The following is a 17639-nucleotide window of genomic DNA, read 5'->3' as shown; positions in this document are numbered from 1 at the left end:
TTCAGTATATAGCTTTTCACCTCTTTGGTTAGGTTTATTCTTAGGTATTTTATGGGTTTTGGTGCAATTGTAAATGGGATCGATTCCTTGATTTCTCTTTCTGTTGCTTCATTATTGGTGTATAGAAATGCAACCGATTTCTGTGCATTGATTTTATATCTTATGACTTTGCCGAATTCATGGATCAATTCTAGCAGTTTTTTGGTGGAATCTTTTGGGTTTTCCGTATAGAGTATCTGTCATCTGCAAAGAGTGAAAGTTTGACTTCCTCCTTGCTGATTTGGATGCCTTTTATTCCTTTGAGTTGTCTGATGGCTGAGGCTAGGACTTCTAATACTGTGTTGAATAACAGTGGTGAAAGTGGACATCCTTGTCATGTTCCTGACTTTAGGGGGAAATACAATCCTCAAGGGGAAAAACTGAGAACTTTCCTCCCAGAGTATGTGTTCTAAGGTTACTTTAGTGGTGAGATAGAGAAACAGCTGGACTGAATAAAAGCAGGGCAGGGGCAGTGGAGTGCAGAGACAGGAATGGAGGCCTTTGCTATAGTCCCACTGGGAAGTGACCAGAGCCTGTGTGGCAGGAAAGGTGGCCATAAAGATGGGAAGGCAGGAAGCAGTGTGACTGACTGGTCAGGGGAGGAGAGGAGCAGGCCCAGCCCACCAAACAGAGTGCTGGGTTCTGCAGGCAGGGCCTTCTTGGTGGTAGAAAAGAAGGATGAAAAGGATTTCCTCCCCACTCTGTGTGTGTGTGTGTGTGTGTGTGAAGGCAGGGCCAATCCTAAGCAATAGTTTCAATAGGATTTAGTTGACCTTTGAAACCTCCGACTTGATGTCATCTGTTCCTCCTTACTTGCTAGTTCCTCTCTTCACAGGTTTCCTGAAGCCCAGTGTCCTCATACTGCTCTAGACTCCCCTCCTGAGGGTCCCCACAGTCACCCCCCATTCCTGCGAGATTCCAGGCTCCTAAGAAGTCCTTCCTTCCTTCTTCTCCAAGTCATTTCCCCCCTTTCACTACTAACATCGATAACAAAATAGACCACCCAACAAACAAAATCTTTTCCATTTCTTCCAAGCAGTATGTTTGTGAATAAAGCAATCTAATTAAACCAGTCTAAATGGTGGCCAGTAATTCTAGGTCACTGAGCAAACAGTGTGCATTTTAAAAAGAGAATCCTTGTTACTTCATATGAGTTTCTTACCAGTGTCATTTTAAAATGAAATTTAGGGGCGCCTGGGTGGCGCAGTCGGTTAAGCGTCCGACTTCAGCCAGGTCACGATCTCGCGGTCCGTGAGTTCGAGCCCCGCGTCAGGCTCTGGGCTGATGGCTCGGAGCCTGGAGCCTGTTTCTGATTCTGTGTCTCCCTCTCTCTCTGCCCCTCCCCCGTTCATGCTCTGTCTCTCTCTGTCCCAAAAATAAATAAAAAACGTTGAAAAAAAATTTTTTTAATAAAAAAAATAAATAAAAATAAAATGAAATTTAAAGGTAAAATCATAAAGTGTGGATGCTAAAGATATTTTTAGAGGAAATACCATGGTAGACCAGTAAGCCTTGTCTCCAGTAGCAGCTTTCTTAAGAGGTCTCTACTTGTCTGTACCTTTGCTTCAACTTACTAAGTTATGCTTCCTAAAACTTCTCAAGTTTGTTCACAGTGACTTTGGATAGGGGTAGAGGTGGGGAGGTAGGAGGTTCATAGGGTCTGAACTATTCCTACAGTTGAGAGGTCAGCAGTTACAAAGGCCAGATCATAAACATTTGAGGCTTTGCTGGCCAAACAGTCTCTGTTACACTGGTTCATCTCTGCCTTAGTAGTGCAGAAGTGGTCATAGGGAATAAGTGAACTAATGGGCATGACTGTGTTCCAATAAAACTTTACGAAAATAGGTGTTGAGCCAGATTTGGCCCCCTGGCAGCAGTTTGCCAACCCATCTATAGATGATCATGTGGGATCCCGGGACAGCCTCTCTTACTATTGCTTCCCACGTGGGCTCCCATGAGCATACCCCAGCTTTCTATTCAGATTCTTCAAGAAGTACATGCCCTTAGAAATATATACCAGCAAATAAGCATGAAGTTAGTACCATTCCTGGAAAATAAAGAGTTGAGGGTGCAACTCATGCTTATCTGGAAAAGGCAGCAGAAGGCCTTAGGGTGCCCCCTGGAACTTACCAGCACACCAAAATGTACTGTCTTCAGCATGACCAGTTACTCTTCATCTAAAACCTGCCTCAATGGTATGTTCAGGTTTTTAAAAATATTTATTTATTTTTGAGAGAGAGAAAGACAGAGTGCGAGCAAGGGAGGGGCACAGAGAGAGAGGGAGACACAGAATCTGAAGCAGGCTCCAGACTCTGAACTCTCTGCACAGAGCCCGACGCAGAACTCGAACTCACAAGCCGTGAGATCATGACGTGAGTCGAAGTCGGACACTTAACTGACTGAGCCACCCAAGCTCCCCTAAAATGATCTTTTACTATTTTTCTAAGCCAGATAATCATGTAAAACTTTTTCTAAAACATTTGTATAGAGAAAAGGCCCTGGAAGAATCTTAATTCAGCCTTATTTTCTTTCTCCAATCCTCCTTCTTGCTTCTTGGGTCTCTTTTAACATGTCTTTTTTGATAGCTCACCCACCTCTACTTTTTGTTTGTTTTGAGATTTTCCTACACACAACATGATTTTATCATTCTGGAGTTTAGGGTAAAGAATATCATAGTCCTGCTCCCAGAAATATGTCCATGGCAGGCAGGCAGCCAGCTCCTGCTGAGAAATGACCCAAGGATCTGTCTTTAGTAGCCAGCCCACAGGCCAAAGAAGAGCTCCAAACTGCACATTTTTCTCACCCACGAGGTTATGGAACATGGCGAGAGTGAGAGATTCCTACTTTGCAGAGAATGTCTGCACTCGCCTTGCCTCAATTTGAAATCAATACCAAGGAGGGACATGTGCCAATTCTCCTTCTTGTGATCCACATCTCCTATTATTTTTGAAGAACTGAGTCACTTGAGGACATTGTCCTCTCCTTGGGAGGGTGACCCATACAGACCCACCACAGGGGAAGCAAACTTGGGCCAACAGCTGATTACATTCCTACGTCCTTAGAGGTGATTTCTTTGCCTCAGCTTTCTAAGGGACTAAGAAATCTAATTTGTATGCATAAAAATCATCCAAATAATCAACATAATATGTCGAGCCCATTCACATTGTTTGGGGATGATCAATGGGATGAACCCAGAATGGGCTCAGAACAAGGACAGTATTCCTTCATTTTCAGAGCGCCAGTCTGAGCGCCTGGGTCCACGTCAGCTGCTGCTTTTCCCCCAGCTGCATCTGATGCTCTGCACACACGTTCTACGTGTACCAGAGCGTTCTGGGATCTGGCAAGTTTTGCTTTTAGGTTTTCCTGTTTTCCTCTTCAGTCCTGAGTCGTCTTTGTTAGGAAGCAATGAATCTAGTGTAGCAGTAGATTTGTGTTTTAATTTCTGAAGTCGACTCACAGCCTTCTTGCTACCTCGGGCTGATTTATTGTTGTTCTGATTCCCTTTTTCTGAATGGCTATTCATTCCCAGCCCTGGCCTCTTTGATGGCCATCTGGTTCTCCTTCGGTCACTCAAACATCTGCCCCAGAGATTTGGAAAATGAGCTTCCTTTGGCAGCCTAAAAATAATCTTAGTGTGACTGAAGCATGAAAGGGAAATCACCACGCTCCACAGTCCGGTAGATACTGACCAGGGGAATGAGCCAGCACAGCTTCCTAGGGATTTGGAGCTTGGAGGTCTTCTGTCACATCTGCAGATTATTTTTTTTTCAAGTGCTGGGAACTGTAAAAACATGGCATGAACTGGGTGCAACCCATCCTCCTGCAGTTTTCCTTGGGATCAGATTTGCTTGCACAATGGAAGTGGTTGGAGATAAAAGCCACACGTTGCATGGTTTGTTTGTAAGGCTTCAAGGGTTTGCTGAGGAAGACACATGATGCTCAGGGTCCAACACTCTTTTAGTCACAGTGTGTTTAAGGAGATCTCATAAATGTTTTGGACAGCAGTTACAGAACATTTCTAAACACTAGGCTTTTAACTGGGACCCAGGGAGCCTGTCTCTAAGGCAGTAATGGTTTGCTCCTCACCTCCAGAAGAATGAAATTTGCCAGAAGCTAAAAATCAATCCCTAGGCTGTTTCTCATACACAATTATTTCTAGCCTCGTTGTCCAGTGCAGCTTTTCAGAGGTGCTACAAAGAGATACAATGTCAACATAATCATGATAAACAAGTAAAATGCCAACAAATTCAAATCCCCTTGCAAGTCATAACCCAAAGGTATTAAAATCTAAAGTAACTAACATCCAAACTTAAGTTTCCTTCACTTTTTGAGTTAAAAACCAAAGCACTTAATGGCCTTCTTAGACCTCTCCTATTCCTTATTTTGCTCCATCTTCACAAATGAGATTTTTTTTTTTTTTTGTAAATGAGATTCTTGATGCTAGGGAGAGGTTGTGTGCTCTTCAGCATCTGCAGCCTGGGCGATTTCTCACTGGAACAAATGTGGCTCTTCCAGCTCCAAGAAAGCTGAATTTGTTGGACAGCAAGTCTCTTGTGTGCTTTCCTTTTTAATGAAATGTAAATGAACAAAGAGAAAATGGACCTATTACCCTTGACATTTAGAAAAATGAGCCAATCCCTTGCTTCTAGACAGTTGTCCCAGGCAAAATTTTGTTCCCAGGACCTTATTTAATTTTGCCAAAGACCACATCAAGAACTTTTAAAAGTTTGAGTTTTTACACTACAGTTTCATGGATGCTGGCACAAGACAGGAGATTCCTGGGTCAGAGACAAACGACTTTATTACTCATGGCACAGCAATTACCTTTTGACTTTCTCCAATCCCAGTTTAGGATTCAATCCCAGTTTAGAGAGTCATGTTTGCATAATTTCCTCCTGTACCTCTATGTCCTATGGGAATGATACAGAGGGACTTGAGTAGATGCTCATACAGTGGATTTATATCATGGCTAAGGAACCCTGATTGTTGGCAACCTGTGAATCTTTTATGACAGGCTCGGAGCAAATCTGACTACCCTTTGCTCCAGAGAGAGATGTTATCTTTATTATACTGAACAATGAACAAACCTGCTTTTTCTTTCAGAGACACTGTCTCTGACTTTCAAGGCTGTTTACTCTACAAACATCCTTGAAAAGATAGATAATCTAGAGTAAAAACAGCCTATGTCTCTTTTCATAAGCCACATAGGAATGGGAGAGACCCATGGAGAACCCTGCAGCCCATAGCAGAGACCCAATCATATCAAGTAAAGGACAGCTGATGAAAATATTCTTGGCTTCTCTAAATACAACTCAGTGTGTGGCAGTTATTTGGAGTCCATGACCGTGAATTTAAATTCAACTGGCAGAAGTCTTCCTCCCAGTCTGGATGGGGGAAATCAACCGGGTCCTACTTATAGTACTTTTCATTTATATTCAGGATTTTCTTGATTTGCATTTGCACTTTGAGATGAAAGTGGAAGGCTCCCTGTGCACTGCATTTCGTGTGGATCGTGCATCTGACAGATCCTCTGTGATCTCGGGTGCAGGCATTTCCAGTCCTGGGCCACGTTCTCCATTTCCACCACCTCTTAGAAGTGCTTAGACTAGAGAAAGCCGTGTCTTCCCTCCCCCATTTACTCAGCTGGAAAAACACCTTCTGTAGATTCATGAACCAGACGTGCTGTTGATGATTCTGAAGCTTATGCCCCTAATGAGCTAGTAAGGGCTAATACTTCTGCCACCTGCTCCTTGAGATTTGTCTTTCCTCAGGTTTTGAATGTTCTAAGGGTTGAGTAACATTGCTTCCTGCTACATATTTTGGGGTAGTAATTGGATATGCCTCTAGTGTTTTGTGTCCATCTCCTTTGGGGAAGACTCAGTTTTGTTTAACCTGCTGTTTAAACGGACTCCTTTCTTCTTTCATAGCCCTGCTTGTTGAGTCTATGTACTTTTTATACTTCTTCTGTCCCTTTGCTTTCTGACCTAGATTTTTTTTTTTCTCTAAAATACTGTTCTAGATTCCGTCATGTGGGGATCATCATTGGGAAAGACATGGAATCAATGAGTCCTCTGTTTACTAAAGTATCCATTGTTCAAATGCATCTTCACCACCACCACCTCTGAGTTGGCTAATTCCACACAGGAAATATTCTCCCATCTGACCAGCATCCAGTTCTGTCCTATTATCATCCTGCCTGGCTCCCCTTGCTATGTCTCATGTTTGCTTCCTTTACAATGTAATTTCATACATTTCTTAGGCCACTTCCATCAGGCCAACAAAAATAACCTAGTCCCTTTAAAATTTCCCCAGAAATATTTTTAAATCTCTTCCTGGGCTTCTTCACCCTTCACCTTTAAATCTGTCCAAACTTTCTGATCCCTCTTTGGTATAGCTGTCCCAAATCCTCTTACTCAAGCCCTGCAGTTTTGAAATCACCTCTCATTGTTCTCTGGGCCTGAGATCTCCATAGAAGTATTGTTGCATTCTGTTCCCTGTGATTTTGCCTCTTCTTCTCAGATGGATTTCTTGAGGCCCCGTCAAGCCCTCCCTTCTAGTAAAAACTAAAGTGGTTCCCCACTTTTATGACATCTACTTTAATTGTGGTTAGGAACTGGCCTCCTGGACTTCACAGTCTCCTCTCCCCTTCATATCTGCACAGCCTGTTGTCTAAGATCTCCATTTTTCCTTTAAGGAAACCTCTTTCTTCCTCTAAGAAATCTTCACATATTCCTTTATTTTCTCTCTTCCACTGATTCTGCTTTGATTGTAAGTCCACTGCATGTTCTCAAATCCTCCTTGGTGTCTTGTGCAAACCTGATTTCTAAAAACATGCATTTCCAGGTACATGCATTTGAAACTGTCTTCTTAGAAGTTTGCAGTAATTTTATGGTGCTTTGTTCTCATCTTGAACTCAGCAAGATGGCAGGCATATTCTTGTGGCGTCCCCATTCATTTTGCTTTGTTCATTCATTAAATCTGCCACCCTTGTGTAGGTATGAAGTTGAAATGTTTATCTCTGCAGTCTAGAGCTATAATCAGAGTCTATGTAGTCATCAGATCAAGAGGCACCATGAGACTTGGTGGGGAGAAAGCTTGAGGTGTTTTGTTTGAGCTGAACCCTCACTATAATTTCATGATACACATTAGGTACTCTGTTAGTACTCTCAAGTGCATTTTTATTTAATCCTCATAATAACCCTTATAAGATCATTATAAGGCAAATTTAGCCCTTTAAAAATAAATACTTTGGGGGCATCTAGGTGGTTCAGTCGGTTGAGCATCCGACTTCAGCTCAGGTCATGATCTCACAGTTCGCGCGTTCAATCCCTGCATTGGGCTCTGCACACTGACAGTGTGGAGCCTGCTTGGGATTTTTTTCTCTCTCCCTCTCCCTGCCCATCGCCCGCTCATTCTCTCGCTCGCACTCTCTCTCTCTCTCTCTCTCTCAAATAAATTAACCCTTAATAAAATAAACAAAACTCTAAAAAAATAAAAATAAACACTGTTGGGGCACCCGGCTGGCTCAGTCAGTAGAGCATGCGACTCTTGATCTCAGGGTCATGAGTTCAAGCCCCCCATTCAGCATGGAGCCTACTTAAAAATAAATAAATAAACAATCCTAAAATTTGTATGGAACCATAGAAGATCCCGAATAACCAAAGTAATGTTGAAAAAGAAAACCAAAGCTGGAGGCATCATAATCCCAGACTTTAACCTATATTACAAAGCTGTCATCATCAAGACAGTATGGTATTAGCACAAAAACAGACACATAGATCAGTGGAATAGAACAGAGAACCCAGAAATGGACCCACAATATATGACCAACTAATCTTCAACAAAGCAGGAAAGACTATCCAATGGGAAAAAAAAAAAACAGACCTTATAGCAAATGATGCTAAGAACTGGACAGCAACATGAAGAAGAATGAAACTGGACTGCTTTCTTACACCATACACAAAAATAAACTCAAAATGGATAAAAGATCTAAATGTGAGATAGGAAACCACCAAAATCCTACAGAAGAAAACAGGCAGCAACCTCTTTGATCTCAGCCACAGCAACTTCTTACTTGACTTATCTCCAGAGGTAAGGGAAATAAAAACAAAAATGAAGTTTTGGGACCTCATCAAGATAATTCTGCACAGCAAAGGAAACAGTCAACAAAACTAAAAGCAACTGATGGAATGGGAGATATTTACAAATGACATATCAGATAAAAGGTTAGTACCCAAAATCTATAAAGAACTTACCAACCTCAACACCCAAATAACAAATAATCCAGTGAAGAAATGGGCAGAAGATATGAATAGACACTTTTCCAAAGAAGACATCCAGATGGCCAACAGACACATTAAAAGATGCTCAACATCACTCATCATCAGGGAAATACAAATCAAAACCATAATGAGATATCACCTCACACTTGTCAGAATGGCTAAAATTAACAACTCAGGAAACAACAGATGTTGGCAAGGATGTGGAGAAAGGAGACTCTATTGCACTGCTGGTGGGAATGCAACCTGGTGCAGCCACTTGGGGAAATGGTGTGGAGATTCCTCAAAAAATTAAAAATAGAACTACCCTACAAGTCAGCAATTGCATTGCTAGGTATTTTTCCAAAGGATTTAAAAATGCTGATTTGGGGGCGCCTGGGTGGCTCAGTCGGTTAAGTGTCTGACTTTGGCTCAGGTCATGATCTTGTGGTTCACAAGTTCGAGCCCCGCGTCGGGCTCTGTGCTGACAGCTTGGAGCCTGGAGCCTGCTTCCGATTCTGTGTCTCTCTCTGACCCTTCCCCCATTCATGCTCTGTCTCTCTCTGTCTCAAAAAATAAATAAACGTTAAAAAATTTTTTTTAAAATGCTGATTTGGAAGGGCATATGCATCCCAATTTTATAGCAGCACTATCAGTAATAGCTAAATTTGGAAAGAAGCCAAATGTCCATCAACTGATGAATGGCTTAAGAAGATATGGTATATAAGGGCACCTGAGTGGTTCAGTTGGTTAAGCAGCCGACTTCGGCCCAGGTCATGATCTTACGGTTTGTGAGCTCGAGCCCTGCACTGAGCTCTGTGCTGACAGCTCAGAGCCTGGAGCCTGCTTCAGATTCTGTGTCTCCCTCTCTCTCTGTCCCTCCCTTGCTTACAGTGTCTTCTCTTTCTCTCTCTCAAAAATAAATAAACATAAAAAAAAGATGTGGTACACACACACACACACACACACACACACACACTGGAATATTACTCAGAGATGAAAAAGAATGAAATCTTGCCATTTGCAACAACATAGATGGAACTGGAAGGTATTATGCTAAGCAAAATAAGTCAGAGAAAGATATGATTTCAGTCATGTGGAATCTGAGAAACTTAACAGATGAACATAGGGGAAGGAAGGAAAAATACAAACAGGGAGGCAAACCATAAGAGACTGTTAAATACGAAGAACAGACTGATGGTCGATGAGGGCGTGGGGGTGGGTTAAATGGGTGACGGGCATTAAGGAGGGCACTTTTCAGGATGAGCACTGGGTGTCATATGTAAGAGATCGCTGGGTTCTACTGAAGCCAAGACTATGCTGCATGTTAACTAACCTGAGAATTAAAAGAAAAAAAAGAGTCAACTGTCTAAAATATATACATACATACACACACACATACATACATATGTACATACTGTTGTTTCTATTTGCATCATGAAAAACCGCCTCTGATGCCCATGATCTATTGATATATTCTGGGCACAACCCACGTCACGACCTCTAGTAACGCAAGTTGCATTAACTTGGCATGCGGTGCAGGTGCTTCTCGTTCATACAGAGAGTGAGGCAGGTTTCCGCCATTGCTGGTTAACATGCCAATGTGCCCAACAGAGAGCGGCGTGATCACCACCCTCCCTCATCCTTTGGCTGACAGCTTATTGTGGTGCAGCTGGAGCCTCCATCCTTCCCTCTAGAGTAAGCTTGGTAATTGCAGCTCGGCTCTGTCTGGACCAGGGCAGTGATGAACTGTGGGGCCTGCCCCACTTCCACCGGCCTGGGCATTCTTTCTTCGCTCTCCAGGGGATTCTCTTACACACCAAAGTTTGTCCAGGTCAGTGCTGAGACCTGGGAGTCTCCTCACAATCAGATCCGTTCTAAGTACCTGTGTCAGGCACTTTCCACTCTCCCCGCTGCCTCAGCCTCACAACGACATCCCCACACCTCCAGAGACCCTTTATTGGCAACTCCTGAGCCTCCGGGGGACCTCTTGTTCAAACTGGGTCGCTTTGTAGCTTTCTCCAATCCCAGCTTTAGGATTCCGTTTTCTCAAGTTGGATCTGTTAGCACATAGTCGTGCTTACTGCTTTCCAGAGTCTTGTTGCTATTGTCTTTTGTTCTCTTTGAACCCTTGTGGGATGATGTCTGTCATTTTAAAATCTCTTCTCTGTCATTTGAGTGTGGCTTCCCATCAGGGGGAGAAAAGGAAGGAAATCTGCTATCTTTAATCAGAAAAGTATTTAATTCTTTTTTAAAAAAATTTTCTTTTACATTTATTTTTGAGAGACAGAGTGAGACAAAGCACAAGGTGGGAGGGGCAGAGAGAGAAGGAGACAGAATGTCAAGCAGGCTCCAAGCAAGTGTTCAACACAGAGCCCGACGCGGGGCTCGAACCCACGAACCATGAGATCATGACCTGAGCCGAAGTCAGTCACTTAACCAACTGAGCCACCCAGGCGCCCCAGAAAATTATCATTTAATTCTTAAAGCCCATTTTAGAGATGAGGTTGCTGAAACTCAAGGAGGTTGGCTCATGCACCTACACTGGTAGTAAATGGTGCAACCAGATCTGTACCCAGGCAGCTGCTCTTAACCGCTCTGCTCTGCCACTTGTCTGTAAAGCCAGAAGCTAAAGATTCTGCTTCAGTGCGAATCTCATAGGCTACAAGTGTAGAAAACTGTCCAAACGGAAAGGCTCTAACTTGGAAATTGGCAAATTACGTTGGATTCCATTAATATAATGGCATTGTTGTATAACACATGAATTAGAAATTGCTGATGAATAATAGATTATACCAGCTGAACCAAAGGCCTTCCAGGAGCACTTTTTGCACATTTCATTTTAAAACAACTAAAATGACATCATTCCTAGAACAGCTTGATTTGTTCCGTGCATCTAAAATAATAAAAATACAACAAAGGGACTCTTTAGAGTGGGGACATTTTCAGACAATAGTCACGAGACTGAAGAGAGGCCCATTGTGATCAAAATTGCGCTTTGCATATTGTTACTTCCTGTTCGTTGACTTACATACCACCTAAAATCATGACAGCTTTCTGTTGTGAGAGGGAAAGGTTCTGTTTAAATTCAGAACCCAATGCTAACACTTTGAGGGGGTTCTGAAATAAGATTGCACGGCTGCCTGAGCTCAACAGTGTGCCATTTGCAACTCTCTGAGACGTCTCGAGGTCCATTCTTGTTGGGTTTAGTCACAGGCTTTCAGTAGTAACGTTAACACACCCACCATCTTTAACAAGATTTCTTTGGTATAAGAAATGATATTGGTATTTTATAGATCATAGAAACCAAATGTCATTTCTTTCTTTGGTGCATTTCAGATTAAAAAAAAAAAAAGTTATTCCTTAAGGCTGTGATTCTCTTACTTCGAAACCGCCTCTCTCAGATTCTGAAAATAAAGCAGAATTGGCAGCCGTGGGGCTCACATCACAAGAACACAGATTTGACACCGCATGTGTGTGCTCTTGTGAAACTACACCCCTCAGCTTGTGCTCTCGTTTGCTGTACACATGATCTAGCCTAGATCCGGGATATATGTTATAAACAAAAGGGTGTTACTGAAGGGTCTCCATTTTTTTCCTCATCTGTCAGTGGAGAGAATATTTTTCTTTTACCTTGGGACACATGTTTGCTGTGAACATTAAGTGGGAAAAATTTAAGGTGTACGAACTATATAATACGATACAGTATCGATCATCCAAAGTATTAACTTAATTAAAAAGTATCTAGGGGCGCCTGGGTGACTAAACGTCCAACTCTTGATTTCAGCTCAGGTCATGATCTCACGGTTTAGTGACTTTGAGCCCCACGTCAGGCTCTGAGCTGACGGCACAGAGCCTGCTTGGGATTCTCTCTCTCCCTTTCTCTCTCTCTCTCTGCCCCTTCCCTACTCATGCTCTCTCTCTCTCTCAAAATAAATAAACATCAAAACAAAACAAAAAAACACAGTAAAAAAAAATCCTCTAAGGAGGGAGGGAGGGAAAATCCTAGTAATGCATGAAACTGGAAATTAGGAGACTAAGAAGTCTCAGCCTTACCTGTAATGAGTTGAGAAGGCTCGGGCAGGTCACTTGCCTTTCTGTTACTCATATGAGGGCTTATGTCGTCTCCAAAATTTCTCTGATTGAATGCACACCTAGGGCAGCGCTGGAAAAACAGAGGGGAAAATGGAAGAAGGAAGCTTCATGAGTCCAGAAACATTTGGCTAGAATTGTTTTCCTCCCTTGACATGAGATCCTCAACCATGCTTTCTGATGCTTTGGGCCGTGGCCTCTATGTAATAAGCCACCCACTGAATGAGCACAGAGGAAGTAATGACTTACAAGCTGAGGAATCCTTTCTGTGTAGGCTGATAGCCCGGGTCAGGTGGTATAAGAGAAAGAACCGGGAACTTAACTCCATCTCCAGTAACTGCTGTTTACGGTCTGGAGACAGGTTCTTTCCATAAAGCTTTTAAATTAAGCAAAGGAGAGGCCCCAAGGCTTCTTTCTAGATTATTCCTGTTTGCATGTCTCCTCCTGTGCCCCAGATCTCTGGCATATCTCCAAGAGTCTTCTTTTGCACTGGGTGTGAATTAAATGTTGCAGTTTGGGGTTGGGAAAGACATCCCTCTTGAGAATCTCTAAAATCATCCTCAGGATTCCAGTCTTGCCTTTACTTAATAATTTAAACCTGGAGACCTGCCAATCCCTGACATTATAATAGGGATTCACCAAATTTATCTTTGTTTTTATATATCAGGATGAATTTGTTTTCCCAGTGCCACTTCCTCAACTTACCTACATCTCCTCATTTCTCAGACCTTTTCTCCTCCCCTCTTTCTCATCCAAAAAGATAGGTGAATTGGAGGAGGGAGGGGAACTTGAGAAAGAGGTGGGGTTTACCTCAGAGATTACTCTTACTGCTTACTCTATACATTATCATATACTGAATTTGATACACAATGTATAATTTTTATTATCTGTTAACACTCAGGGTTTGGGTTGTTTGTTTGTTTTTACATCATAACTATATGACTTTCAATGACCATGAAGTATTAAAGGATATCTTCTATGTCTTTTTAAAGTTCATATGTTTCTTCATGTGAATCCTACCTATTTTAACTAACATGACTTTTTCCCTTCAAAACCTCAAAGGAAAATAAAATTTCAAATGGGAAAGCTTCATTGTTTGATCTATCTCATAAGTTATGTACATATAAATTTACCTCCCCAATTTTTTATATGGGCTCTCAAGCACATGAGTCTCCTTTTCCTCTCTAATAAATGTAATTGGTTATTGTTAGCTTGTTTGGCTTTTCTCAGATAGAGGACCTTACAGACCTTGGGACCTTTCTTTCTGTACTGTCCCTTAGGGTCTGAGAGCATAGGTGCACACTGTGCAGACGTGTGGGCTGACTGTATGTGGCTGCCTGCACGTCGCCTGGGCAGTGCTGAACCCGTACGTGGGAGTATAGCACACAGACAGTGTGGTTGGCCCAAGAGGTGTACTTACTTGGCTCCACAAAGTTGACATGTTACTGTGTTTTAGAATCTAATTTAAATTTCTGGTTTAATATTTCTTGCAACTTGCACTGTAGGGACAAGCACTCACCCACAAGTCAAGAAACCTAGGCTGTAGTTAGCTGTGTCTTCATGACCACCTGGGTGACCTTGACCAACAAGTTTTCTCCAGAAATAAAATGGCCTCTGGGGCTGTTTCCACTTCGAAACCTCCTGTTTCTCTGCTGTGCAGCCGAGGTAGCATGCTGAGGAGGAACTTGCCGGCAGAAGGCTCTGTGGTTCCAGGTCATCTGAGGGCTTGTGCTTTGATCCCGGGAACCTTTTTGCCCACGTGATACCTGTATTGCTGCACTTGAAGCCTGGAGATAAATCCTGGGAGAGGGACCTCATCAATGATTGCAGGCTGGCCTCTCCCATCAGCTCTGTGCTGTCTGATTTCAGATGCCTGGGACAGATGAGCCCCAAGATTCATGTGGCCCCGAGGAACCCAAGGGAAACCTGGAAAGTCCCAAGCAGGGCAGCAGTAAGATGAAACTCAAGAGTCGCCTTTCAGGTAAGCAGAACTCTGCCTGGTATGGCCTGTCAGCTTCCAGCCTCAGGAGTGGGAAGATCAAGTCATTAACAGAATGAGCTCTTTTTGTCCCCTTATACCCTCAAAATTGTTTTTCCTTTAGGTAGTACATACCCCAAGCATAAAACCGCATTCAGCCCAGCTGCCCACGTGAATATTTTTATTTGAGTCGTAATGAAGTGACTGTCAAGTTTGTGAATCTCTGTTTGTCTCTGCTTAAACTTGATCATCTACTTCCACAGGACTTCAGGTGACCCATTCGCCATGGCGTATTCCTACTGGCCTATCTTCTGGGCACATGTCCCTCTCCCCAAGCCTTTGGTCCACCAGAACAAGGGGCAGTGAGCTATTTACTATGAAATCTACATCTCAACTACGCAGGTGGAAAAATGGGATAGGAGTTGAAGCTTTTGGGAACAAGTAGATTTCCCGTTTCCTGGGTATAGCCTCATAGTAGCTGGCCTAGGCCTTGAGAGAAAAAGTCAGTGTCGAAAGCAGAGGTCATGTGCAGAGACCTGTTATGATCCGTGTGTCCTAGGCACTATCTCCTTGATGGGCTCTTTTTCCTATTAAAAAAAAACTAAAGGGGCTCCAGCGTGGCTCAGTCGGTTAAGCGCCCAGCTCTTGATTTCAGTTCAGGTCATGATCTTGTGGTTTGTGAGTTCCAGCCCTATATCGGGCTCTGCACCAACAGTGCAGAGGCTGCTTGGGATTCTGTCTCTCTCCGTCTCTGCCCCTCACCCGCTCTCACACATGTCCTTCCTCTCTCCCTCTCTCCCTCCCTCCCTCCCTCTCTCTCTCTCTCTCTCTTAAAATAAATAAATAAAATTTTAAAAAATTATTAAAAACACTAAAAATTATGTTTTATGGCTGCGAAGATTCAAGCTGGATTCATTATTCTCTCTCCATTACTATTCTTATAATTAAAGCTTTTTTGTGGGCCCTCAGCACTGTTTCTGCTGGCCTGTTGGAGAAGCCAGTCCTGGCTGCCCACCTGTGAAAGACATCTCATATGACCTTGGGCTGGTTATCTAAAGCCCCTGAACCTCCACTCCCTCACCTGAAAAAAAGGAGATAATCTGACTTTGAAAGGTTGAGCACATTAGGAAACAAACAAAACACATCAAAGTAGCCAGCCAAGAAATGTCAGTCCCTTCCTGCCACACAGATCAGTGGCGAGGGGTGGTGTCTGTGCCTGACAGCCAGGAGCACCGCCCCCAACACTGCCTGGCCCTCTGCTGAGTTATTCTCAGGTAAAGCCACCAGTATAGGGCCACAAAATACATCCGTTTATCTTTAAAAACCCGAGTAACAAAGTGAATTAGTTTGTATTTGTAACTCATAATCATTAGGCAGTATACACCTGAACAGGGGGTTGTGACAAAACAATGTACTCTGGCCAGAGGCTGGTAAGTCGTAGGACAGATGTGGTGCCCAAGGTCCCCGTGTGGAGAGGACAACCAAGCCCCCCTGCAGCCCCCGAGGGACGACTAAGAGAAATACGTTTACCTTCTGTGTGCTGGGCTCCTGGGAGTCACGGGGGCATAGCAGACAGAGATCTTTAGGGCAGCTGTCATAGCAGAGTTAATCAACACCTTATTAACAGTTCTCAGGGGGGCCACAGAGCTCTGGAGAAAAGTCAGCGACCTTTGAAACCCGTACAGTCACATTCCCCGCTTTATGGATGAGACCGGAGAAGCTAAGGGAATCCCAAAGGTCACCCGGTGCCAGCAAAAAGATCTGCCTCCCAGACAGTTCTCCTTTCCACCCCTTGGCTTCCTGAGACTCTTGAAGAGAATCCTCCTCCCCAGTCTGGGGCTTTCTAGATACAGATGTGGGGAGGGTGATGTAGCTGGGGACCTTTCAAATCATAAATCTCTAACACTGTTTATACTATTAATTTAGAACAAGCAGTACATTCAGCTGAGTAGTAAATCCAGGGCTGGCTACTGTTTGCCACAAATGGATGTCACCCTCCCTTCCTTTCCTTCCCAGACATCTGCGGCCATAATAAGGAACTATGTATAACGTGCACGAAGTCAGGGAGAAGTCAGTGTTCAGTTCCCAGCCCTGCCTCAGTTCCTCAGTTCCTAAGGCTATGTGGCCTGAGACCGATGACTTGACTTCTCTGAGTCTCTCTTTCTTCATGAAAGAGAGAATCCTCATGTGTAAAATGAGGATTCTAAATTACTTTTATTCTAGGAATCAGTGTACCGTCTCAGTTGAAAGATGGAGAGAATGAATGTGGCATGGCCACTCCCGAATATGGTAGCAATAGCTCACGTGATAGCTGCCACTGTTGTCACGTTGCCGTCATTAACATCAATTCATCATCCTTGTCTCCTCTTTCCCTCTCAACAGGGGAAGATGGTTGAGGAGGGTCAGACAAGAATATTCTCGAGAACTTGAAGGCCATGACAAGGCTTGAACGAGAGTGTTTCTGGGTTGTGGCACTTAGGGGAGGCATCCAGAGGACACAAGATAAAGGAGGGCCAGTACCTTGGCAAGATTTGACAGAACCAAAGAGGAAGAAAACAGTGGTGTAGACTAGGGAGAAAATGCATGAGAAATGTTTAAGGGCAATGGGGGAAAATTGGTTAGAGAAGTTTTTGGCAACTGTTTTTCCTCCTCAGCCATCTGAAAGATCCAGTAACTCAACAGGAACAATGATTGAAACCAGCAGAACTTGTCAGAGAGATTAGGGGTAAGGAGCCCCTCAGGGTGGGAGCCGATGGCAGCAAAGTGAGGTAAAATGTCAAGCGATATTTATAGGCTCCCCGGTTTTGGAAAGGATGCGGGAGGAGGACAAATCTGCTCCTTTGAGAATCAGCAGGCTGAAGCAAAGAATTCATGTAGCAGGGTAGTGGGAGATAAGGCTGGAAAAGCAATTTGAGATCTATGAAAGAGGCTTATGAGTCTTCATCCAGTGCTGTGAAATATGGTTCAGTCTAAAGACATTTGAATACAGGAGATTTTAATGCGATCAACTGCTAATTTGTCCTGTAAACTTGGATATTTGCTTCGTATTTTCTAACAGTGAGTCACTCTGGTATTCACGTATCAGTGTGTTATCTACAGACACTACCGTATGTGGTTTCTCTTCTGTTGAGGCAAGTGCCTCCCTGTTGACTCAGAAGGCACTTTCTTCTAATAAATCTTTTTCAGATGAGTAAGCTTGCCAAGATGGATTAATCTGGCCATGAATTAGTAAGTCATGAATTATTAAGGAGATTCTATAAAGAAGTTCCAGC

The 17639-nt window shown here is 43.2% G+C and overlaps 1 protein-coding gene across 12 annotated transcripts in view; it reads left to right on the top strand.

Annotated features, from left to right (window-relative positions):
• PDZD2 (PDZ domain containing 2) overlaps positions 1-17639 on the top strand; it is a 364850-nt gene that overhangs the window by 300202 nt on the left and 47009 nt on the right. For all 12 annotated transcript variants that reach the window (XM_027074932.2, XM_027074927.2, XM_053201763.1 and 9 more), the window contains one exon: positions 14259-14370. In XM_027074932.2, the coding sequence (XP_026930733.1) occupies positions 14259-14370 (112 nt within the window). The remainder of the gene's footprint in view (positions 1-14258; positions 14371-17639) is intronic.

Source organism: Acinonyx jubatus, chromosome A1 (genome assembly GCF_027475565.1).
Source record: "Acinonyx jubatus isolate Ajub_Pintada_27869175 chromosome A1, VMU_Ajub_asm_v1.0, whole genome shotgun sequence".
Taxonomy (NCBI): domain Eukaryota; kingdom Metazoa; phylum Chordata; class Mammalia; order Carnivora; family Felidae; genus Acinonyx; species Acinonyx jubatus.
Note: the sequence above shows the minus strand (reverse complement) of the source record. Positions and strands in the feature narration are given on the sequence as shown.